Source organism: Pinus tabuliformis, chromosome 7 (genome assembly GCF_031772625.1).
Source record: "Pinus tabuliformis cultivar Carrire ecotype Pingquan chromosome 7, CPIR1, whole genome shotgun sequence".
Classification (NCBI taxonomy): domain Eukaryota; kingdom Viridiplantae; phylum Streptophyta; class Pinopsida; order Pinales; family Pinaceae; genus Pinus; species Pinus tabuliformis.
The window spans coordinates 108,394,273-108,413,381 of record NC_142293.1 but is presented as its reverse complement, the minus strand read 5'-3'; the positions used below and the strand labels follow the sequence as shown (position 1 = coordinate 108,413,381).

Sequence of the window (19,109 nt, the reverse complement as noted above, 5' to 3'; positions counted from 1 at the left end):
ACATCTAGACACATACACGTCATCGTCTAAACAAATATTACTGTGCGTTTCAACTCCCCAAAATCGAACCTGACTGGGGTGCGAAAACCAACCCCCAACCAACGCATCATGCACTCACGTCTTCCTTTCTATTTCGTTCCAACAACTCTTTCAACAACCCTGCAACTTACCTGAAGGAATCAAGAAACCAGCAATAATGGTATGCCTCGTCTGATCCAAGAAATTTCGTTTCGCGCGTTATTCTCATTCCTACTCGTATTGACCTTGGATTTCATGGCAGATGCGCATTCCTATCATTGCCTTGAAATAGTTTGTTTACACCTCTATAAAAGTTCCATTCCCTCCCTCATAATCTACAAGTTTGTGTTGAAGGGAAGGGAGACAACCATATATTCTAGTAAGACCAATTAGTTAGATTGAAGGGAAATTTTTCTTTCAAAAAAATTGTTTTTGGACACGTTGATTAGAATTGATTTTTCTGTGTTTTTTTGGAGACATTACATAGAATTGTTTTTTCTGCCCACTAGCCTGTAGAATAGAATGGATACATTCAATTGCAAGAACTCATGCACTAGATTAGATGAGCTGCTCACAAGCCTTATTCAAACAACTCAGCAGATGTGTTTATTGGAGGTTGTAAAGCCTCAAAATGAGCAAAATCCCATCTACGAGGAGTTCTTGAAAATCCTTATGAAGGGCGTTGAATTGGTGAAAAAGTGTGAAAAGAGCAGCCCTTTTCATATTTTTCATAACCTCAGATATGGCTCTCAAATTCGCCAGCTGGAGAAGGAGATCTCTGACTTCCTTCAGTATCATTTGCCTGCCAGCATGTTCCTTGATGTGCAGAATCTCATAACAGAGTTGAAGAGTCTAGCTCATATTTACCATTCGCAGTCAAAGGATGAGGGCAAGTTGAATGAAACAATCTTTAAACACGTGTCCAAGCTCACAAATGATGCCCATGAGAATGCTATGATACTTCAACAAATGGTTGCAGTTGAAGATATGTTTGATGGAGCTTCAGATGAGCCTCCTTGCATTTATGATGGATCATTTAAGCCTGATTTTGTAGTGGGCATGGAGAAAAATATTTGGAATTTGAAGAAGATTCTGCTCCAGAGAGAGGTATCTGTTGTTGGGGTGCACGGTATGGGAGGTCTTGGCAAAACAACCATGGCATTGGCCCTTTGCAACGACCAAGAAATCAAAGGTAATTGGGTTTCTATTTAAGTCAAATCATTTTTATCTACTTCGCCTACTTGCTGGTTAAGCTAACAGTTGCATATTTTTCGTACGTTAAAGTCATGTATATGTATGCTTGGTGTATGCAGTATATTAAAGTAATATATATATATATATATATATAATTGCTCAAGTAACTGGTGTATGCAGGAAGTTGCGTCATTTTCATTTTCAGCGCTTTTTGGCTGCAATATACAAAGCGACAATCCCCATTCATTACTCTAAGAACATTAGATATATAATTGCTCTAACCATTAACTGGTGTATGTAGGAAGATGTATCATTTTCATTTTCAGTCCTCCCTGGCAACAAAGTACAAAGCGACCATCCCCATTATCATAAAAAGATTTGCGATAGCATGTAGGATCTGCAAGGATAGTGTATTAGTAAAGTTGCCACATGGAAATACTTTCTTTTGTAGTCGTGAACATCCTCTTTGACATGACTTGGTAATGAACTAATTCAATGGAAATCTAAGGATCTATTTGCATGAGCTATTTGCATGGAAACCTAGTGGTCTCATATAACATGATTTAGGGAATGAGGATTTCAATGGAAACTTAAGGATATGTTTGTTATTATTGAAAATTTATTAATTATAGATATAAAAATGTGTTAAAATGAATCGGTACGGTTAATAAAAAAAATAAATTTTCTTTTATTTTGTTGATTGGTCTTCGATAATTCGATAGTTGATTAGCTTATCCAGAAAAACACTTGGTTTGGTGGTCTATCTCCCTCGAACGACCTAATACATTTTCCTCCGGCCTTTCTCGGATATTCGAAACTGCTTTTTTTAATAAGTAATGAATTCTTGAAAATGTTATAATAACAAGATTTATGACATTAATAGTTATTTGAGGTTTATATAGATATTAGCTATTTGAGATTTATAAAGATATGAGCTATTAATTGATTTGGTGATTTGATTGAATGAGATGCATTCTAATAATATATTAAAAAAAAAGAAATGAAAAAAAAATGTTTTTTGGTTTTTTTGGGTGATGTGATTGAATGAGATGGATTCTAATAATATATTATATAATTTTTGTTTAAGAAAGATTTTTTTTTCTTTATTGAAAGTTTAATTAATGTTTTTTTTTGCTTTATTTTGATTTAGTTATAATTTATAGTGTGGATTTAGTATTGTTTAAAACTATATAATTCCCTCGGATCATATAAGATTTATTTAATAAGATGTTTAAGATTTTTTGAGGATTGGATTTTAATGATGTTTGGTTTTTATCTTTATAGTGTAGGGTTAATATAGATATTGAGAAATGTGAAAATTATCTTATGTATTGACAATGACTAGTCCTTGAGTGTTTTTATTATTTATTTATTTTAATAAAGACTTTTTAAAAACTTATTCATGTATACATTATAGGTTTCTATCTAATCACTTATCTTTTTATGTATGCCAGGGTTTTTTCAAAACAATATAATTTTTCTCACAGTCTCACAATCCCCAAATCTAAAAGGAATTTTAGAGACGTTGTGGGAGAAGATTACTCATGGGAAGAATCCTAAATTTCAAAATGTGGAGGAAGCACATAGACAACTGCAACAATTGATACAAAGGAAAGACAAACAAACTTTGGTGGTGTTGGATGATGTTTGGTCTAGGGTGCATTTGGAAAAATTGTTATTTGAAGGGAAAGGACATAAGACCCTTGTGACAACTCGAGATCATTCTACAATCCCTAGAGAAGTCTCTACTCAAATTTATGAATTGCCATTGTTGGATGATGCCGATGCTTTGTCCCTTTTTTGCTTGTGGGCTTTTGGACAAAGATCAATTCCAAGTACTGCAGATGAACATCTAGTGAAGCAGGTAAACCACTAATAGTAGTGTATATATTTTTATATTCAACATATCATTGTGTCAATAATTTGGTGTGAGTTTGGATCAATTTAGTAATTGTAATATGCACTATCATTACAAATATCTCTAACTACAAGTTATTGCCCCAATGATATATCTTTATAATGGGACCCCCTTCCAAAATAGTATGCAATCCATGTCTAATAGAAAAGAAGAGATGTTAGACAGATAATCAATATCCTTTAACATAAACATTACTTCCACAAATTCCAAAAGGATTTCATATTCTTAAGCCATGAAACAAAACTTGTGAATGAACTTTAAGCTTCTTAGGAAACAACTTCACACTTTCAAAACCAAAAGTATGAATTTGATTGGTTTTCCATTTAAATATTTTTTGCTTATTACTGTTGTATGATTCACAGGTTAAAGCAGAATGTAAAGGCCTCCCACTTGCTCTAATGGTGATTGGAAGCTCTTTGCATGGTGAGCCTCGTCGAACATGGGAGAGTGCTAATAAAAAGCTTGTAAATGGGGAACCAATATCAGATTATCATAAACAGAGACTTCTTATATGCTTACAAACTAGTATTGATGTACTAGATCAAGAAGTACGAGAGTGCTTCTTAGACCTTGGGTCATTTCCAGAGGATAGAAAAATCTCTGTGGATGCATTATTGGACATTTGGGTCTATGTGCGAAAGATGGAGTGGAAAGATGCTCTTGTCACTTTGTTAGAACTTGCAAGTAGAAATCTATTATATTTAATGAACCTAAGGTAATTTCCTTCTCTTTTGTTTCTTGCGTTCAACTTTTTTTCTCTTGGATTACTTTAGCTTATATATTTTGTTTTTTATGGTAATTAGGTCAAGTAGGAATCAAGAAATCAACTATGAAAGTGCCTCTGAGCTATACTTTTCCCAACACGATGTGATGCGTGATCTGGCCATATATTTGGCATCCCAAGATAACATAGTTCATAGGAAGAGGTTGCTCATGCCTAAAAAGGAGCATAATTTTCCAAGAAAATGGGAGTTTCTCAAGGATCAAACATTTGATGCTCAAATTGTTTCTATTCACACAGGTGGGTGTTTTGACCAACTTGCTTGAAGTGCACACACTTATTTTATTCAAATTATAGTAGTTTATTAATATTAAGTTTGTTTACAATATTTTCAATGCACGGCATAGGTGAACCCTATACTATATCTAATATATTATCACTAAATGATATACATGAATTAATCCCATATGTACATTTCATAAGTGAATCTTATATTACATCCAATGAGGTATCATTATGCAATATACATGCATTTATCACATATCAATTTCTAGGTTTTGTTTTCCTATATAAAAAAATATTTCGTAAGAAATGTCACTATTTCATAATTTGTGTACAATAACCTATAATTCTAATTTAAATTTGAATTTGTGCTTATTTACGTAGGTTCCATGGAGGAGAATCAATGGTGCGATATTAATTTTTGCGAGGTGGAGGCTTTGGTGTTAGTCTTTTCTGCAAGTGAATACTTTCTTCCACCATTCTTGAGATCTATGAAAAATCTTAAAGTTCTCATAATATCCAATTATGGATGTAAGAGAGCCAATGTGAATGGTCTACTAGCTTTATCTTCACTCATTCAACTTAAGACTATTCGCTTGGAGAGGTTGATTGTGCCCCCATTTCAGGAGCACATGAAAGACTCACAAAATTTGGAGAAGATATCTTTGAACATATGTGAAGGGCTTGGAAATGTGTCAAATTTCAACAACACCCAATCAAGGTTAAAGCTTCCAACAATGTTGGATTTTAACTTGGATCATTGTTTTGATTTGGAGGAGTTACCCTTAGGAATTTGTGACATGGCATCAGTTCAAAGGTGGTCCATCACTAATTGTCACCTTCTTCAAGTGTTCGCTAATGATTTGGAAAATCTCAAATCTTTAAAAATGTTAAGATTATCTGCATGTTTAGGAATAAAAGAGCTTCCACCATCTATTGGAAAACTTGGGAAGTTGGAATATCTTGACATTTCATTGTGTGAGTACTTACAAGAACTCCCTGAAGAAATAGGACAATTAAGGAAACTCAAGGAGCTTGACATGAGAGAGTGTTCTCGATTGAGAAAATTGCCTAAATCAATTGGAGGGTTGATATCTCTAAAGCATGTTACATGTGATGAGAACATTGGGAAGCAATGGATGCATGTCAAGAATTTTTCCATCATGGATCTTCAAGTTAATGTTGTACAAGAACAATTCAACTTGGATTGGTTAGATGGTTGACATCATACCTACACAAGATGCAAATGCAAGTGGACTAATAGTTTACCAAGTTCTATTTCTATGTCATTTTCTAGCAGGTTTATCATCCATTTGGAGTTAGTAGGTTAACGCCTCAAAGATTAGGAGTTGGTGAATTAGTGGATAGTGTATTAAAAGTAAGAGATTAATTGGTTAGGAGTTTAATGCATTGACATTGTAATTGCTCATAGTCAAAGTATCTACCTCTTAAATAAAAATTGAATTTTTCACACTTTTATATCCAAATAGTAAGATACTTTGGAGTATGCAAATTTATAAAGTAAATTATTTATTAATATTTTATGATAATGTTATTTTTTATTTAAACAATTTCAAAATTTTGTAAATATTATTGATTTTATAATTTATGACACCTTATTGCCGTAAAACTGCTTCTGCTTGGCTAAGAGCTCGTCTTCCTCGGACGTAAGGAAACAGGTTAAGACCCAGAGGCATCTGGCAGGAGTGAGAGCCTGCTCCCGATTACGGACCACCAGCAGGGTTATGCCAGGTGGCGTGGTTTTCCTATTTAACAGTGATGAGTCAAACCCAGCATTCGCGGATAGCAGCCAGATGGCTGTCCTCACTGTTGGTTTGACACCTGAGTTGATAGGTTTTACCACCTTCGGAAAAAAAATGGAATATGGTACGGATTTTGCCTGCCCAGCGGATATTAGAAAGTCATTTTTGGGAATTTTAAAATAAAACAGAGACGTAAAATGAATTTCGCAGTGCAGAGAAATTTACGGCATTTCTTTGCAGCTTTTGCTTAATAAATTTATGGAATTTCTTTTCTGCCTTTCTGTGAAAGTGATTTTCTACATATTTTCAAAGAGAGAGAAATAAGGTCATAAATCTCAAAATTCATACTATCTAATATGTGAATTGGTCGTGACTGTGCATCACCGGGCTGAAAATGAAGTTATGTAAAATGTTCTTGGTCCTTTCCAATAATGTTCATTACATTTTATTTCGAATTTATACAAAACCCATTACAATTATGCTGCCATATATGGTTTAAATTGGATTTTCGAGTTTGATTCTAAAAACACATCAAATTTTTGCGTGTAAATTCGTTTCACTGGGATTAAACTTTTAAAGATAATAAGCATGTTAAGGCAGATCAACGCAAGAGTGACTATCCAAATTCTCTTTGGTTTTTTCTCTGTTTATGGGGTTATTGGTAGGTTGGTCCCTCAATTTACTGTTATTTCTAACATGAATGTAAACCAGAGATTATGGAAGAGTGTATGAGTCAAATATCTTCTGGCATGCCCATCAAAAGTTAATGGGTATGGTCCACCATTTTTAGAAAGAGTTATATCCATATTTTCTGGTGAAAATTCTTATTCCAAAATTATTAAAAAATGTAAAATCTTACCATTAAAATAACCATTTCTCCACATTCATTTTCGATGGTGCATGTCTTTCCATCACATCTTTTATGAACATAGTTATGATTCATAGTTATATGTTATTAAGTTTAATATTTTTGACAATATATTTATGAGATACTATATTTTTAAGATTATTTTAAAATAAGTTATAAATTTATGATTTATATTTTATGTATTTAGTTATATGTTATTAAGTTTAATATTTTTGACCATACAATATTTCAAGTTATAAATTTATGATTTATATTTTATTAATATTAGTGAAAATGGTTAATGAGCGGCTAGTATTTAGTTATATTATTAAGTTTAATATTTTTGACAGTATATTTATGAGATATTATATTTCTAAGATTATTTTAAAGCAAGTTATAAATTTATGATTTATATTTTATTAATATTAGTGAAAATGGTTAATGAGCGGCTAGTATTTATTGTATTAAGTGATGTTTATAAGATGTAGAGGTGGAATTGAAATTATCAAATGAATTGCATAATATCAATTCATCATCTTCATGCTTTTCAAGGACTTTTTGAGTAGTCATTCACTCCAAGACTCATATGACTCAAGTGCATGAAATTGTGGAGTTTCACCCATAGTCAAGAGCGCTTTTCTTGTTACCCTATCTACAAAATCTTAAAAAGTATTATGCTTTGTGAACTATTCATTTAGAGTTCCCTTGACTCTTTATTTAAATATTTGGCCATCTTTCATAATACAACATATGAAATATCATTTTGGTTATTATTATTGCATACAATATGGTATTAATGCATGACCCATATCCCTTGAGCATTAGTCAAAATTACCAATTTCTCATGATATTGAATTGTGCACTTAGCACTCATTGCATTGGGTAATGCTGATAGGGGCAAAAGAAGTGGGATTGAAACTAGTGAAATAAATCACATAGCATCAATCATCACCTCAAAAGGCATGTACCTAGTAACTAGGACTTCTTGTGAAGTTATCCATCAAAGATTCCTCTAGACCCAAGTGTGCTTAGCACTTCAATGTCCTCTTCTTTCCTTGAAAGTACATATGCCCTCACATTTTGTTTCCATATGGCTACTGAATTGTTAGCATGGATGTTGAAATTATTGTTCTTTCTTTATACAAGAGTGAATCAATGGTTCTCCAAACATATTTATTTGATACATAGGATTCTATTGTAAGTGTGAATGAGTTTCGGTATATCCTACTCCTTTTCTATTCTATCCTTATTCATTAAGTTAATTGGCTCACAATATGGAAATAGAATCAATCAAGACTTCATTGTACTTTTCTTTACTTCAAAGTTCATTTTCCGTCTAGGGGGAGTTTTATTTTTCTCATGGATTTTAAGCGATAACATTTAGATACGCTATTTCAAGGTCTTATAAAGTACGCAAAATTGTATGAATGAAATGATGTTCTCCAATTTGCCGAGAATGTTATGGTGTCACACGTGTATCATCGTCAAAATGTATGGTTGATTAAGCGCCATCAACAACATTTATCATCCACAATATAATTATTGTTAGTAACTGATTGAAGCCTCTAATGAACAAGATTATCTTGACCCTAGCATTTATCAATGCATATGTATATATGGTATTTGTTTTCTAATTGCAGATTTCTAGAGAGGATTAAAGACTCTAATAAAAAATATTATCTTAGGCCCAACATTTATTTTGACGGATGAATATGAATATGCTACTTTTGTTTTTTATTGCTAGTGAGAAAATGTATACTTTACTAAGTAGACATTATCTTTAGCACAATATTTATCTTCAGTTGGTACTTTCGTTTTTATTGGTTTTGAGAAAATATAGATTTTTCTCAATTGGTTGTCACGTGTATGGTCATTAAATTAGATATATAACACAAATGTATATCATATAAGAATTTTTATATTTAAATTTATTTTGGGGAGATGTATCTACATGCAATACTTATTTTATTTTATAAAGGAAATTCTACTTCTTTTCATCACAAAGTTGTGATGAAAATCTTATTTGCATATTAAAATTGATATTATACACAATAAATTGCTTTTAGTTTATTTTGTGAAGATTAGTAAAATTTATCGTGGTCAATGATAACAATGCTACCATTTTTTTTAATTATTTTTAAATGTAGGTAAGTTTATTATGTATTATTATAAATTTTCTTTCTTCATTGATGAAGAACATGAAATAATATGTGACGACTTTAATGATTTCTGTCAAGTATTAAATAATATGCTTAATTAAAAAAAGAAAAAGAAAAAAGAAGAAGTCTTTATTATTTTTTACACATAATCAATAATACAAAAGAAAAAAACATTAATAATACAAAAGAAACAAATATTTTAAATTTGAGCATAACTATCATATATTCCAAATATATATTATAAATAGTTGTTTCATATCTTTCAAAGTTCAATAATTAAACTAAGTGGAAGGAACGCTAGCTATGTTGCCTTGTTAAATATGGGGAAGGCTAAATGACTAAAATGAAGTCAAGCGACAATGAAATTAAGTTTTGCAATATTGAAGATGAGTTTTATTTCATTTTATTGGTCAATGTAATTGTACATTTTCCCATTGTGTTAAAATATTATGAATTTGTAAATATTCATGGATAAAAAACAGAATTATAGGGACATTATGAAATAAATGAAAAAAAAATTCCCCGAAGTATAGGATGAACTTATATATTTGAAATTTAACCTTTTTCAAAATTGTATGCAAGCTATGTTAATTCCTTTCAAATTCTTTTCTTCAAAAGGATTTTCTTCTTTGATTTCTTTTTTGGTAATTTTTTTTCTTGTACAAGTCTCCCTTCTCCTACACAGATGGATCATGATGGAAAACTTAAAGCCTTTGGCCACTGTTGTATTTTTGGGGGATTTTTAGCTTCAATATTTTTCCCTTCATCTAGAGCTCCCTCACTGTGTTTCCATCGCTGGAGATCCATTAATCTATGAAGAATTTATTTTGGAGTAGGGTTCTTCCCTCCTTCAAGGCGATGTCATCACTTCATATCACTCGAGCTTCTTAGTCTTCATGAGGCTGCTCTCAAGGGGTACTCTCCATCTATTGGTGGGAGTTGCTAACTTTGTCTCTATACTTGCAGCCATAATTCAAGATCGAACATGAATCACTTTTGTATCAATGTGGCTCCTAGATGCGAGTAGGAAACTTTAGGAGGGGATTTTCCTTAAAGATTATGGTATAGCAGAGGATGCATTAATGGTCTTAGTCTCAAGACTAAATAGAGGAGCCAAAGGTTAGAGTGCACCCCCTTCCTCTTAGCCATGATCCTTTAAAGAAGATCTAAAGTTAGGACTATTGCAACTGACTCCTAAAGATCTCTCAAGGCTAGCCTTCATTCTTGCACTAGTGGAAGATATTCCATAACTAGAGGTGGAATACCCTCGATCTGATCTTTCCAGCTTATCCTATAATCAAAATTTCATAATATTCCATTTCAATGGACTATGGCCATCAATATTCACACTCTAGGAATGGATGCATCAAACCTGGTCCTCGAATATGTATCTATATTTGTATTCAAAGGGCTTCTTTGTGGCATTTTTAAAAAATACAGAGGATTGTCAGAGAGTTTTTTAAAATTTAACCTAGTTTTCAGGCTTATCTAGGCTCTCCTTTCAACAATGGTTTCCTAAGTTCAACCCTTTATCCATGACAACCTTGGACACTTTAGTTTTGGTAACACCTCCTAATATGCCCATTCATTTGTTAACTATGGATGTTTTAGCTTCTGTAGGAAACTCTCTATGTTTTTTATTGGAACCTTTGCATGCACATCTGTATTAAAATAGATCTTAGCAAAGGGATTCTACATAGGATCATTATTAATTGGAATGCCATAATCGTTTTGACTGGTGGGTTATAAGAACACATCTTTCCAATGTAGGTCCTCTCAGTAGCTAGGTCATATCCAAAATGGTCTCCCTTCTTTTCAAGGGCATTCTCATCCCCTTGATGCCAAGAAACAAAATCAAGGATATCAAGACCCAAAATGATATAATAATTCCTCATCTCACAAGCAAGATAACACAAAACAACAAAAAGAAACTGCAACGAAATATAGTCCTTTGGCCTCAACTCAACCCCCTATAGTTTCAACTCATCACACAGTCTTTGAAATCCCTCCACCTCCTTTTCAATCTCCCCACTATCATGTAGATATATTGTATGGAGAAGAGAGACATAAAACCATGATCTTAACTTTTTCCATGTGTGGACATAAACATCTTCACAAATTGAATCATTCAGATAATGAAAATTAAGAAACCATTACTGTAGATCCTCCAGAAATGGAAATGCCTGAAGGAAATGTAGTCGTTGTCTCCATATCATTTTCTCCCAACAAATTCTTGGGATGGACTAACATTCACAATAAAAAAGGAAGAAAATACCTTTGAACTAAAGATGTTGTGGCTTTCCCACTACTACAAGGTTTGCAATGGATATTTATAGAAATGAGAAGCACATGTCAAAGAAATTAATTTATAAAAAAACTCTCTTGTATCCTAAATGTAGTAGTCTCCTTTCTACACTTGGAAATATGCCTACTCCTATATGAGTTGATACAGGTGATCCTAATCCATGGAATAATTTGGTTGCATATCAGGCCAAAATTTTGAAATCTAACATCCCACACTGTTTGTGCCATATATAAGATCATCGATGAAGAAAGAATAGTTAAAATCCCAATTACATCTATCAACATTAAGGAATGCATCAATAGATTCAATTTGTTTATGGTTCCCATCCTCTTCAAGGGTATGCTTGTTTACTGAAACCTCATCTTCCAAATCACTAGTAATGTTTATTGACTATCAATTCCTTTGAAAGGAGTGTAGATTGTTAAAATTGGGCTTTAATTTGAAGGAGGGAGGGGGGCGTATTGAATAATATTGACCTTAAGTCATTCCTCATAGTCTTATTCTTCAATTAATTTTTGATTCTCGATGGGAGAAGAAGGAGGTTATTTTTCACTACTCTCCACCTTAGTATCTTCATCTTCTTTATCTATACGAGTAGAAGAATGTTCTTTAAATTCTACCACTATGTCCTCCTAAATGAGTGGTACTCTTCACCACTATTCTCCTCTTGAGGTGATACACTCAAATCTATCGCAATTTTTTCTTAATTACTAAATTATTCACTATCAAGATGGATACCTATGATATCTTGGTTTCTTTCTTCAATAAGATTTTATTTACCACTTGTGTCATCCATTTATTTGATCCATTTCAAATAGGCCATCCATCCATCATTGTTTTATAAATTTTAAAAATCATGCAATGGTGAGTCATGGGAAGGTGAAGAAGGATGAGCCTCTTCATAGAGATAAATTTCTTCTTCATAATTTTTTTCTAACTCCAAGATCCTTACTTTTGTTGTTTTTTGTTTTGGATTATGGTCACTTGTAATTATTTAATTTGTTTTGCTAATAAAGTCATCAGATTTGGAAAAACCACTTCAATCACTACTTCTTCTAGCTTATGCATACAAGGATCATTATATTTTGCTTTAACATAGTATGATAAGAAACTAAGTTCATTGTCATTAATCCTTTCTTGCATTTCTCCTTGCATGTCATCAAACACATAAATATCCTTAACCTCTTCATACCCATATATCCAACACCTTCAATTTTTTTTTTACAAATTGCAAGAATGATTTTATCTCTTTGGGATCAAAGTTCTAGTACCATTTCTAGGCTTCATATCCATGTAGTGAGCATGTAAAGGCTTTCATTAAGTCACCTTCGAATAAAACGGTAGTATGAATTAAATAATTCATAAAATAATTTTGGAAATCCATATCTAACAATGCATTTCCATTAGGGATGTGAATATGAAAATTAACTATGGGAAAATGTGGATGTCTCGGAATTGTTAATAAATCTAGAGGAACAAAAATATAATTAGGACATAAATTCTTATACAACCCATACTTTATCCTTACCTTAATCCTTACCTTTAGTAAGTTACTTCTTGAATTGTACCCTTTTATGTTTTTTTTTAAGTGGGGTTGCCAAGTGAGATATTGCATGTTAGTAATTACAATGCCAATCTCACCAAGATACAAAATAGAAACAATCGTACCGAGATGTTGTCATTGAATGTTATATCAATTAATCTTATCCTTATGCTATATCAATTATTTTCATTAAGGTATATTAATAATTCTTAATCCTTACCTTTGGTAAGCTACTTCTTGCATTGTAGCTTTTTCTTTTTTGTTCAAGTGGAATCGTCAAGTGAGATACCACAAGTTAGTAATGACAATGCCAATCTCACCAAGATACAAAATAGAAAAAATCCTACCAAGATGATTTCATTGAATGGTATGTTGAAAATAACAACAAGAAATGTTAAAAAATAGTATCAAGAAAAATCCTAATTTAGTTTCTCCTTGAATTAAATTGTAATTCTAATTTTCATAGCAACTTTTTTTTTCCGAAGAAAAAAGCATAAACTTTTTATTAAGCATATAAAAAGTTTACAATCTGATGATATCTTTTGCAGTCCTGTTGGCTCCCATGTGTGTTGTTTTGTACTTCTAAAGAGTAAAAAACCAAAGCATAAAACTCAGTCCATTTACGGCTGATTGTTCTGTCCTGTAACTTGCTGATAGAAACAAGTATGGTCTTCCTCCCTACAGGAGGCTTTAAAAACAAAACAGAGAGCATGCATACCCCGGGGTCTCCTTCGAAGAAGGAAAACAACCCCATACAAAAATATATAAAGTGTCTTTGAGTAAAAACTGAAAGCTGTACAGAAAGGTTTTTTTATTGTTTGTAGTGCTGCATATATATAGATAAACGTGAAAAAAGACAAAAAATAACTGAGTGCAAAAATTCCTTCTAGCCTGCGGGACTGCTGACAAAAAAAAGATATGATATTGCCTCGTTCACAGTGGTGGAGTAAAAGGGGCCTGATGTGAAGAGAAGGTCTGCCCCTGTCTGGATTCTGCTATTGACCATACGCCCAGATCTTGCTGTAGACCAGCCTTAGAAAGCTGGTCTGCTTCCTCGTTCTTCTCCCTGTAGATGTGGCAAATAGATAAACTGTTAAAGGATGACTTTAAAAACATGATTTCTTCTACAAGAGTCTTCAGGATCTGGTTTTTACAGGATGCATTTCCATTAACCCATTTTATGACATTCATAGAGTCTCCGAAGATTTGAATTGTGAAGATATTTCTTTGAAGTAACCAGCATAGGAGAAAGCGCAAAGCAGATAGCTCAGCATAGTTGTTTGTACCAGGACCTAGCCCTACAGAAGCCTTTAGAGTATGATCATGGTTCAAATGAATGCATAGGCCTGCCCCGGCCTTGTTATTCTGAGATGCTCCATCGAAGAATGCCCAAGGAATGCCCTCCAAAATAGAGACAGGCTTTTGTTTCTTTTGAGTATCTTTGGGAACAGGGATCGGGATGGCAGAGTAAATGGCAGCACAGTTTATGGCAATGGTGGCTGTGGGAGTATCCTTGTCTTGAAACAAACTTTTGTTTCTTGCTAACCATACTCCCCAAAAGAAAATAAGGGGCAAGTTCCTCATGTTTCCCTCCGGATAGGATTGCCACCACTTCCTCCAAGACTCCTCCAATGGATCTAAACCCCACTGAGCTTTTACCTTAAGTAAACAGGTTACCTCCTCCCATATTTTTTTTGTGACTGTACATGCTGTAAAGAGATGACTGATTGATTCCTCTTCTGTCTTGCATAAGGGGCACCTCCCAGGCCCAACTAGATATCTGGCTTGTTCCCAGGACCTTTAGTATGCACCATAGAAAGATCCTGGCCTTAGCTGGGCATTTTAATTTCCATATGTTTTTCGCCCACCAGTCTGGGACTCCCCATCCTTTCTTTGCCATTAAGAAAGTATATCCATATTTTGGGGAGTATTCTCCTGTTTTGCCTTGCGCCCATATCAGATGGTCTGGTTCGTCTTTTAGTTTGAAATTTGAATGATGCAGTTCTTGGATGTAGGAAGCCCATTCGTTCTTCCACCTGATATTCAAATCTAAGTCTTCATCATTCTTCCAAGCCTGGCCCCAAATTGTAGAATGACCTACTTTCTCCACCTGATTTAGAGTTGTAATACCTTTGTTATCAAGATGTCTGAGAAGACCAGGTGACAGGGCATAAGCTTCATTACAGCCTACCCATGGGTCTCTGCCGATTCTGATATGTCTTCCATCTCCCACCTTCCATGCCAAACCTTGCTCAATCACAGAGAAAGCCTCCACCGTGGCCTTCCAGATGACTGAGATATTCTTCATTTTCTTGTCTTGGCTCCGAATCCAATCTTCCAAGGGAGTTGGGTCAATGTACTTCCTTTTAACCACCTTTGTCCAGAGATTCTCCATTGTGACTAGTCTCCAACCTGATTTAGCTGCAAGAGAAAGGCTGAACTCAGGGAGCATTTTTATTCCCCAACCTCCCCATTCTTTTGGTCTAGCCACCTTGTCCCATGCCACCCAAGGAAGTACAGAGGAATCTTTTGAACCTGCCCATAGAAATCTACAACACATTCTTCTGATTTTCTCCATCACTCCTTTGGGGACCCATGTTAAAGCTGCCCAGTATACTGGAATGGCAAGCAAGACAGATTTTATTAGGGTCAATCTGCCAGCTCTTGAGAGCCACTTGAAACTCCAATGGGAAATTCTGGCTTCTATCTTTGCTATGACCCAGTTCCAATCCTCTTTTTTATAAGCTGTCGGCTTCAGCCAAAAACCCAAATATTTGAAAGGAGAGTCCAGAGGCTGATGTTGGAAAGGGAAGAGATTTACCATCCTGGATCTTTCTGTTCTGTCAAAATCTGCCACACAAACTTGAGATTTTCTAGAGTTTATCTGCATTCCTGTAGCTTTCAGAAATAGATCGAAAATGCATTTTAACTCCTTAAGTTCATTATAGGATCCATTGGTGAAAATCAAGATATCATCAACAAAAAGCAGATGGGTGATAAAGAGATTTATTGCTACCTCAATACCTTTTACCTTCTCCTCTCTTCTTACTTTGTGAATCAGTCTGCTTAGCCGTTTTGCCACTAGGAGAAACAAGAGGGGGGATAAAGGACAGCCTTGCCTGAGACCTCTTTGGCTATTGAAAAAGGGGGAGGCTGCTCCATTGATCAGAACTGCAAAACTGACATTTGTGATACATCCCATAATCCAGCTAATAAAAGAGTAGTTGAAGCCCAGGTGAGTGAGCAGCAGCCGGAGATAGAGCCAGTTTATTCGATCATAAGCTTTGGAAAGGTCTATTTTGAGAACCGCTCCCTTCTTCTTCTTATGTTTGACACTGTGAATTACCTCCTGGGCTACTCCAATGGCTTCGTGAATTTGTCTTCCATCCAAAAAACCAAATTGTTCCATTGAGATGTTTCTTGATAGAATGGGAACAATTCTGATAGCTATTACCTTAGCAATGATCTTGTATATACAATTACACAGGGAGATTGGTATGAAGTCTTCAAAACTCTCTGGATCATCCTTCTTAGGAATCAGGGCAATAAAAGTAGAATTGAAAGGCCTATAGATTTCTCCTTTCTGTCTAGATTCTTCTACAACATCAGTAATTTCCGATCCTATTAGGTCGAAAAAAGAGAGAAAAAGTTCAATAGTCCAACCATCAGGACCTGGACTTTTTTCTTTGGCCATGCATTTCATAGCAACTTCAACCTCCTCCTTGGTAACGGAATTGATAACTCTTCTGCTTCTTCCTCCTCAACGAACCTTGGGAAGCATTGAGCTGTTTTTATGACTTCTGCTATGGTGGCCTCTCCTGGGTCTGAGAAAATTTCCTGGAAGTGCCTCTGTCCTAGACTAGATAGATCTGAAAAAGAACTTACCTCCCTACCTTCTTCATCTTTAAGTCTCCAAATAGTATTTGCAGATTTTCTTCCTTTCACAAAGTTATGAAAAAAACTAGTATTTTCATCCCCTGATTTTAGCCATATTGCCCTACTCTTAAGCCTCCATTCTTCTTCCTTGTCCAAGAGGATTTTGTTTTGAAGCTTCTCCAGATGAAGAATTCTATCCTTTGAAGCCTGAGAATAATATCCCTCTTCCTCAGTACTCTCCAGAAACTTCAGCTCCTCCCTGATTCCAACCAGTTCTTCATTCTGTTTCAGTTTCCTGTTCTTTGCCCATGTTATTGTCGCTTTCTTCAATCTTTTGAGATTCTCCATGAACAGGAAGCTCTTGTTCTCTCTTGCATTTCTGTCCAGATGGATCCACGTTTTCTTAAAAAGATTGATGAAGGATGGGTCTTGAAGCCAAGAAGAATTGAATTTAAAGGGGGAAGGAGGCTTTGGGGGAGGGAAAGAGAGATCAAGGAATATAGGGAAATGGTCTGAGTTACCTATTTCCTCAACCCACTGTCTGAACATAGGAGCTTTGGAGATTAGGTCCTCAGATAACAGAAAACGATCTAATCTTTTGGCGATCCGGTCCTCCCCTGTTCTTCTGTTCCTCCAGGTAGGCTTAAGTTTGACCGGGGCAGGGTCTATGAGATTATTTTCCAAGAGAAGATTGAGAAAAAATTCTGACAGAGGGTCTTCCCTAGCTGAAGGACCCCATGCTTCAGCTCTGCCTATGGAAAAATTTAGATCACCCCCCACAATTGACAAGGAGGACTTCATCAAAGGTTTTGACAACAATTCATCCCAAAAGATCTCCCTTCCTTGACAAGGGCCATATATGTTTACAATTGAAATGGGGTTGATGAAATCAGGGGAGATAACCTCCATGCCCATAACTTGCTTCATCCCCCATTGATTAATGACCTTAATGCGACCTTCTCTAAACCCAATTGCTAGACCCCCCGAGTGACCTGATGAATCAATTGCAGAAAAAGTCCAGCCTGGCAGGAGAGCCTTTAACATTGATTCTACTTCAGTAGCCTTCCCCAAGGTTTCTTGCAGAAAGAGAATGTCCACTTTTGAGTTAAGGATCCAGTCTTTTAAGGCCAGTTTTTTAGGTTTACTGGCCAAACCTCTGCAATTCCATGATGACAAAATCATTTGATAACAGAGACAGGGGATTGCACTGCTCTAAGTACCCCGGGGATTGAGTATTGTTTCCCGTCTGCTACATCCAGCTTGGCTTTAAGCTTTGCCTTGGAAAGGTCTAATTTCCTACCTCTCTTATTTTTGACATAACTCTGAGAGGTAGACTGTCCTAAACCACCTATTGCATTCGACTGCCCGGTCTTCCCTCCCATAGATCGAAGATTGTAAGGGCACAGAGTGTGAGGGACAGGGGGGGCAAGAGGGGGCCACATATCTTCACAATTCAAATCTAGGGATGGCATGGCAACCGATATAGTGTCTACATCAGGAGAGGACTTTACATTTTCCATGATTTCGTTTATAGCATTGATATGAGAGGGAGAGATTGAAGGCGAAACATGCATTGAAACAAAAACATGCTCAGGATTTTTAAGAGGAGAAAGAGGGGGACCTGAGCACATACCCATTTCCGGATCGTTGATTGGCATTTGGTCTACGGGCGCATCCTTTGCATTCTCCTCCTCTGCTTCCACCGGTTGCAATTCAGTAGTTTGAGCAGCCTTTTGGACATGGGGGTCTTTAGATATTGGCTCTTTTAGAGGCTCCTCGATCTCCATTTCAACTGATGCCTGCTTTGCTATGTCTTCTTTCTCCTGAGGCGCTTGAGTTGGATAGTGAACTGGTTCTCTGAATACAGGGGTACTCCGAAAGCGTCTCCTTCTTCTAAACAGTGGACAATCCTTTGCAAGGTGCCCGTATTCATGCCAGCGATGGCACCTAAACGGCAAGTGCTCATAATCCAACAGCTGTTCGAACACATAATCTTTATACTGTAAATTGATTTTTTGGGCCAGACCTCTGCTCGGATTTAGGCTTACCAAGATGCGTGCCATTGCTCTGTTTTTTGTCTCCATAAAGGACATATCTGCTTCAAGGAAAGATCCCAGCCTGTTCCCGATGGTTTTGAACACAGCCTCTGTCCAAAGAAATGAGGGTAGACCCGGGGCTCTCACCCAGACCGGGAACTCATCAGTCCTCTCTTTGATAGCATCAAAAAGGGGGTTCCATCTTTTCAGCAAAACCGGAATGTGCCCAATGTTCCAGTTTCGTTCAAGCACCCATTCTGCCGACTCCTTGTCCTCAAAACTGAGCTTGAACCATCCTTTCGCTAAACATTGTGCCTCGAACTGAAAGGGTCTATCAGTGACGAAACTATTTTCTCCCCATGATTGAAGAAATTCCGACGAAAATTTCTTTCCTCTTGCCCTTCCGACTAGGGTACATTCTGCAACAGCTAGGGTTTCTTCTATAGA

General features: G+C 35.4%; 2 protein-coding genes across 2 annotated transcripts; one reads left to right on the top strand and one right to left on the bottom strand.

Annotated features, from left to right (window-relative positions):
* Positions 1-379: 379 nt before the first annotated feature.
* Positions 380-5,563, top strand: LOC149245522 (putative disease resistance protein At5g47280). The gene is made up of 5 exons (XM_089455611.1): positions 380-1,210; positions 2,667-3,076; positions 3,493-3,845; positions 3,940-4,151; positions 4,518-5,563. Exons 1-5 carry the CDS (start codon positions 541-543, stop codon positions 5,354-5,356), a joined length of 2,484 nt encoding a protein of 827 aa, XP_089311737.1. The 5' UTR covers positions 380-540; the 3' UTR covers positions 5,357-5,563.
* A 10,886-nt stretch (positions 5,564-16,449) lies between these two features.
* LOC149245521 (uncharacterized) lies at positions 16,450-17,670 on the bottom strand. Its single transcript, XM_089439024.1, has one exon. The coding sequence runs from the start codon at positions 17,668-17,670 to the stop codon at positions 16,450-16,452; it is 1,221 nt and encodes a 406-aa protein (XP_089295150.1).
* Between the last annotated feature and the right edge of the window lie 1,439 nt (positions 17,671-19,109).

Excerpts from the sequence above, each read along its gene's own strand:
- LOC149245522 (XM_089455611.1), top strand. The coding sequence starts at position 541 with ATGGATACATTCAATTGCAAGAACTCATGCACTAGATTAGATGAGCTG. Across the intron at positions 1,211-2,666 it reads CAACGACCAAGAAATCAAAG|GGTTTTTTCAAAACAATATA; the intron begins GTAATTGGGTTT and ends TATGTATGCCAG. Across the intron at positions 4,152-4,517 it reads AATTGTTTCTATTCACACAG|GTTCCATGGAGGAGAATCAA; the intron begins GTGGGTGTTTTG and ends TTATTTACGTAG.
- LOC149245521 (XM_089439024.1), bottom strand. The coding sequence starts at position 17,670 with ATGTTAAAGGCTCTCCTGCCAGGCTGGACTTTTTCTGCAATTGATTCA.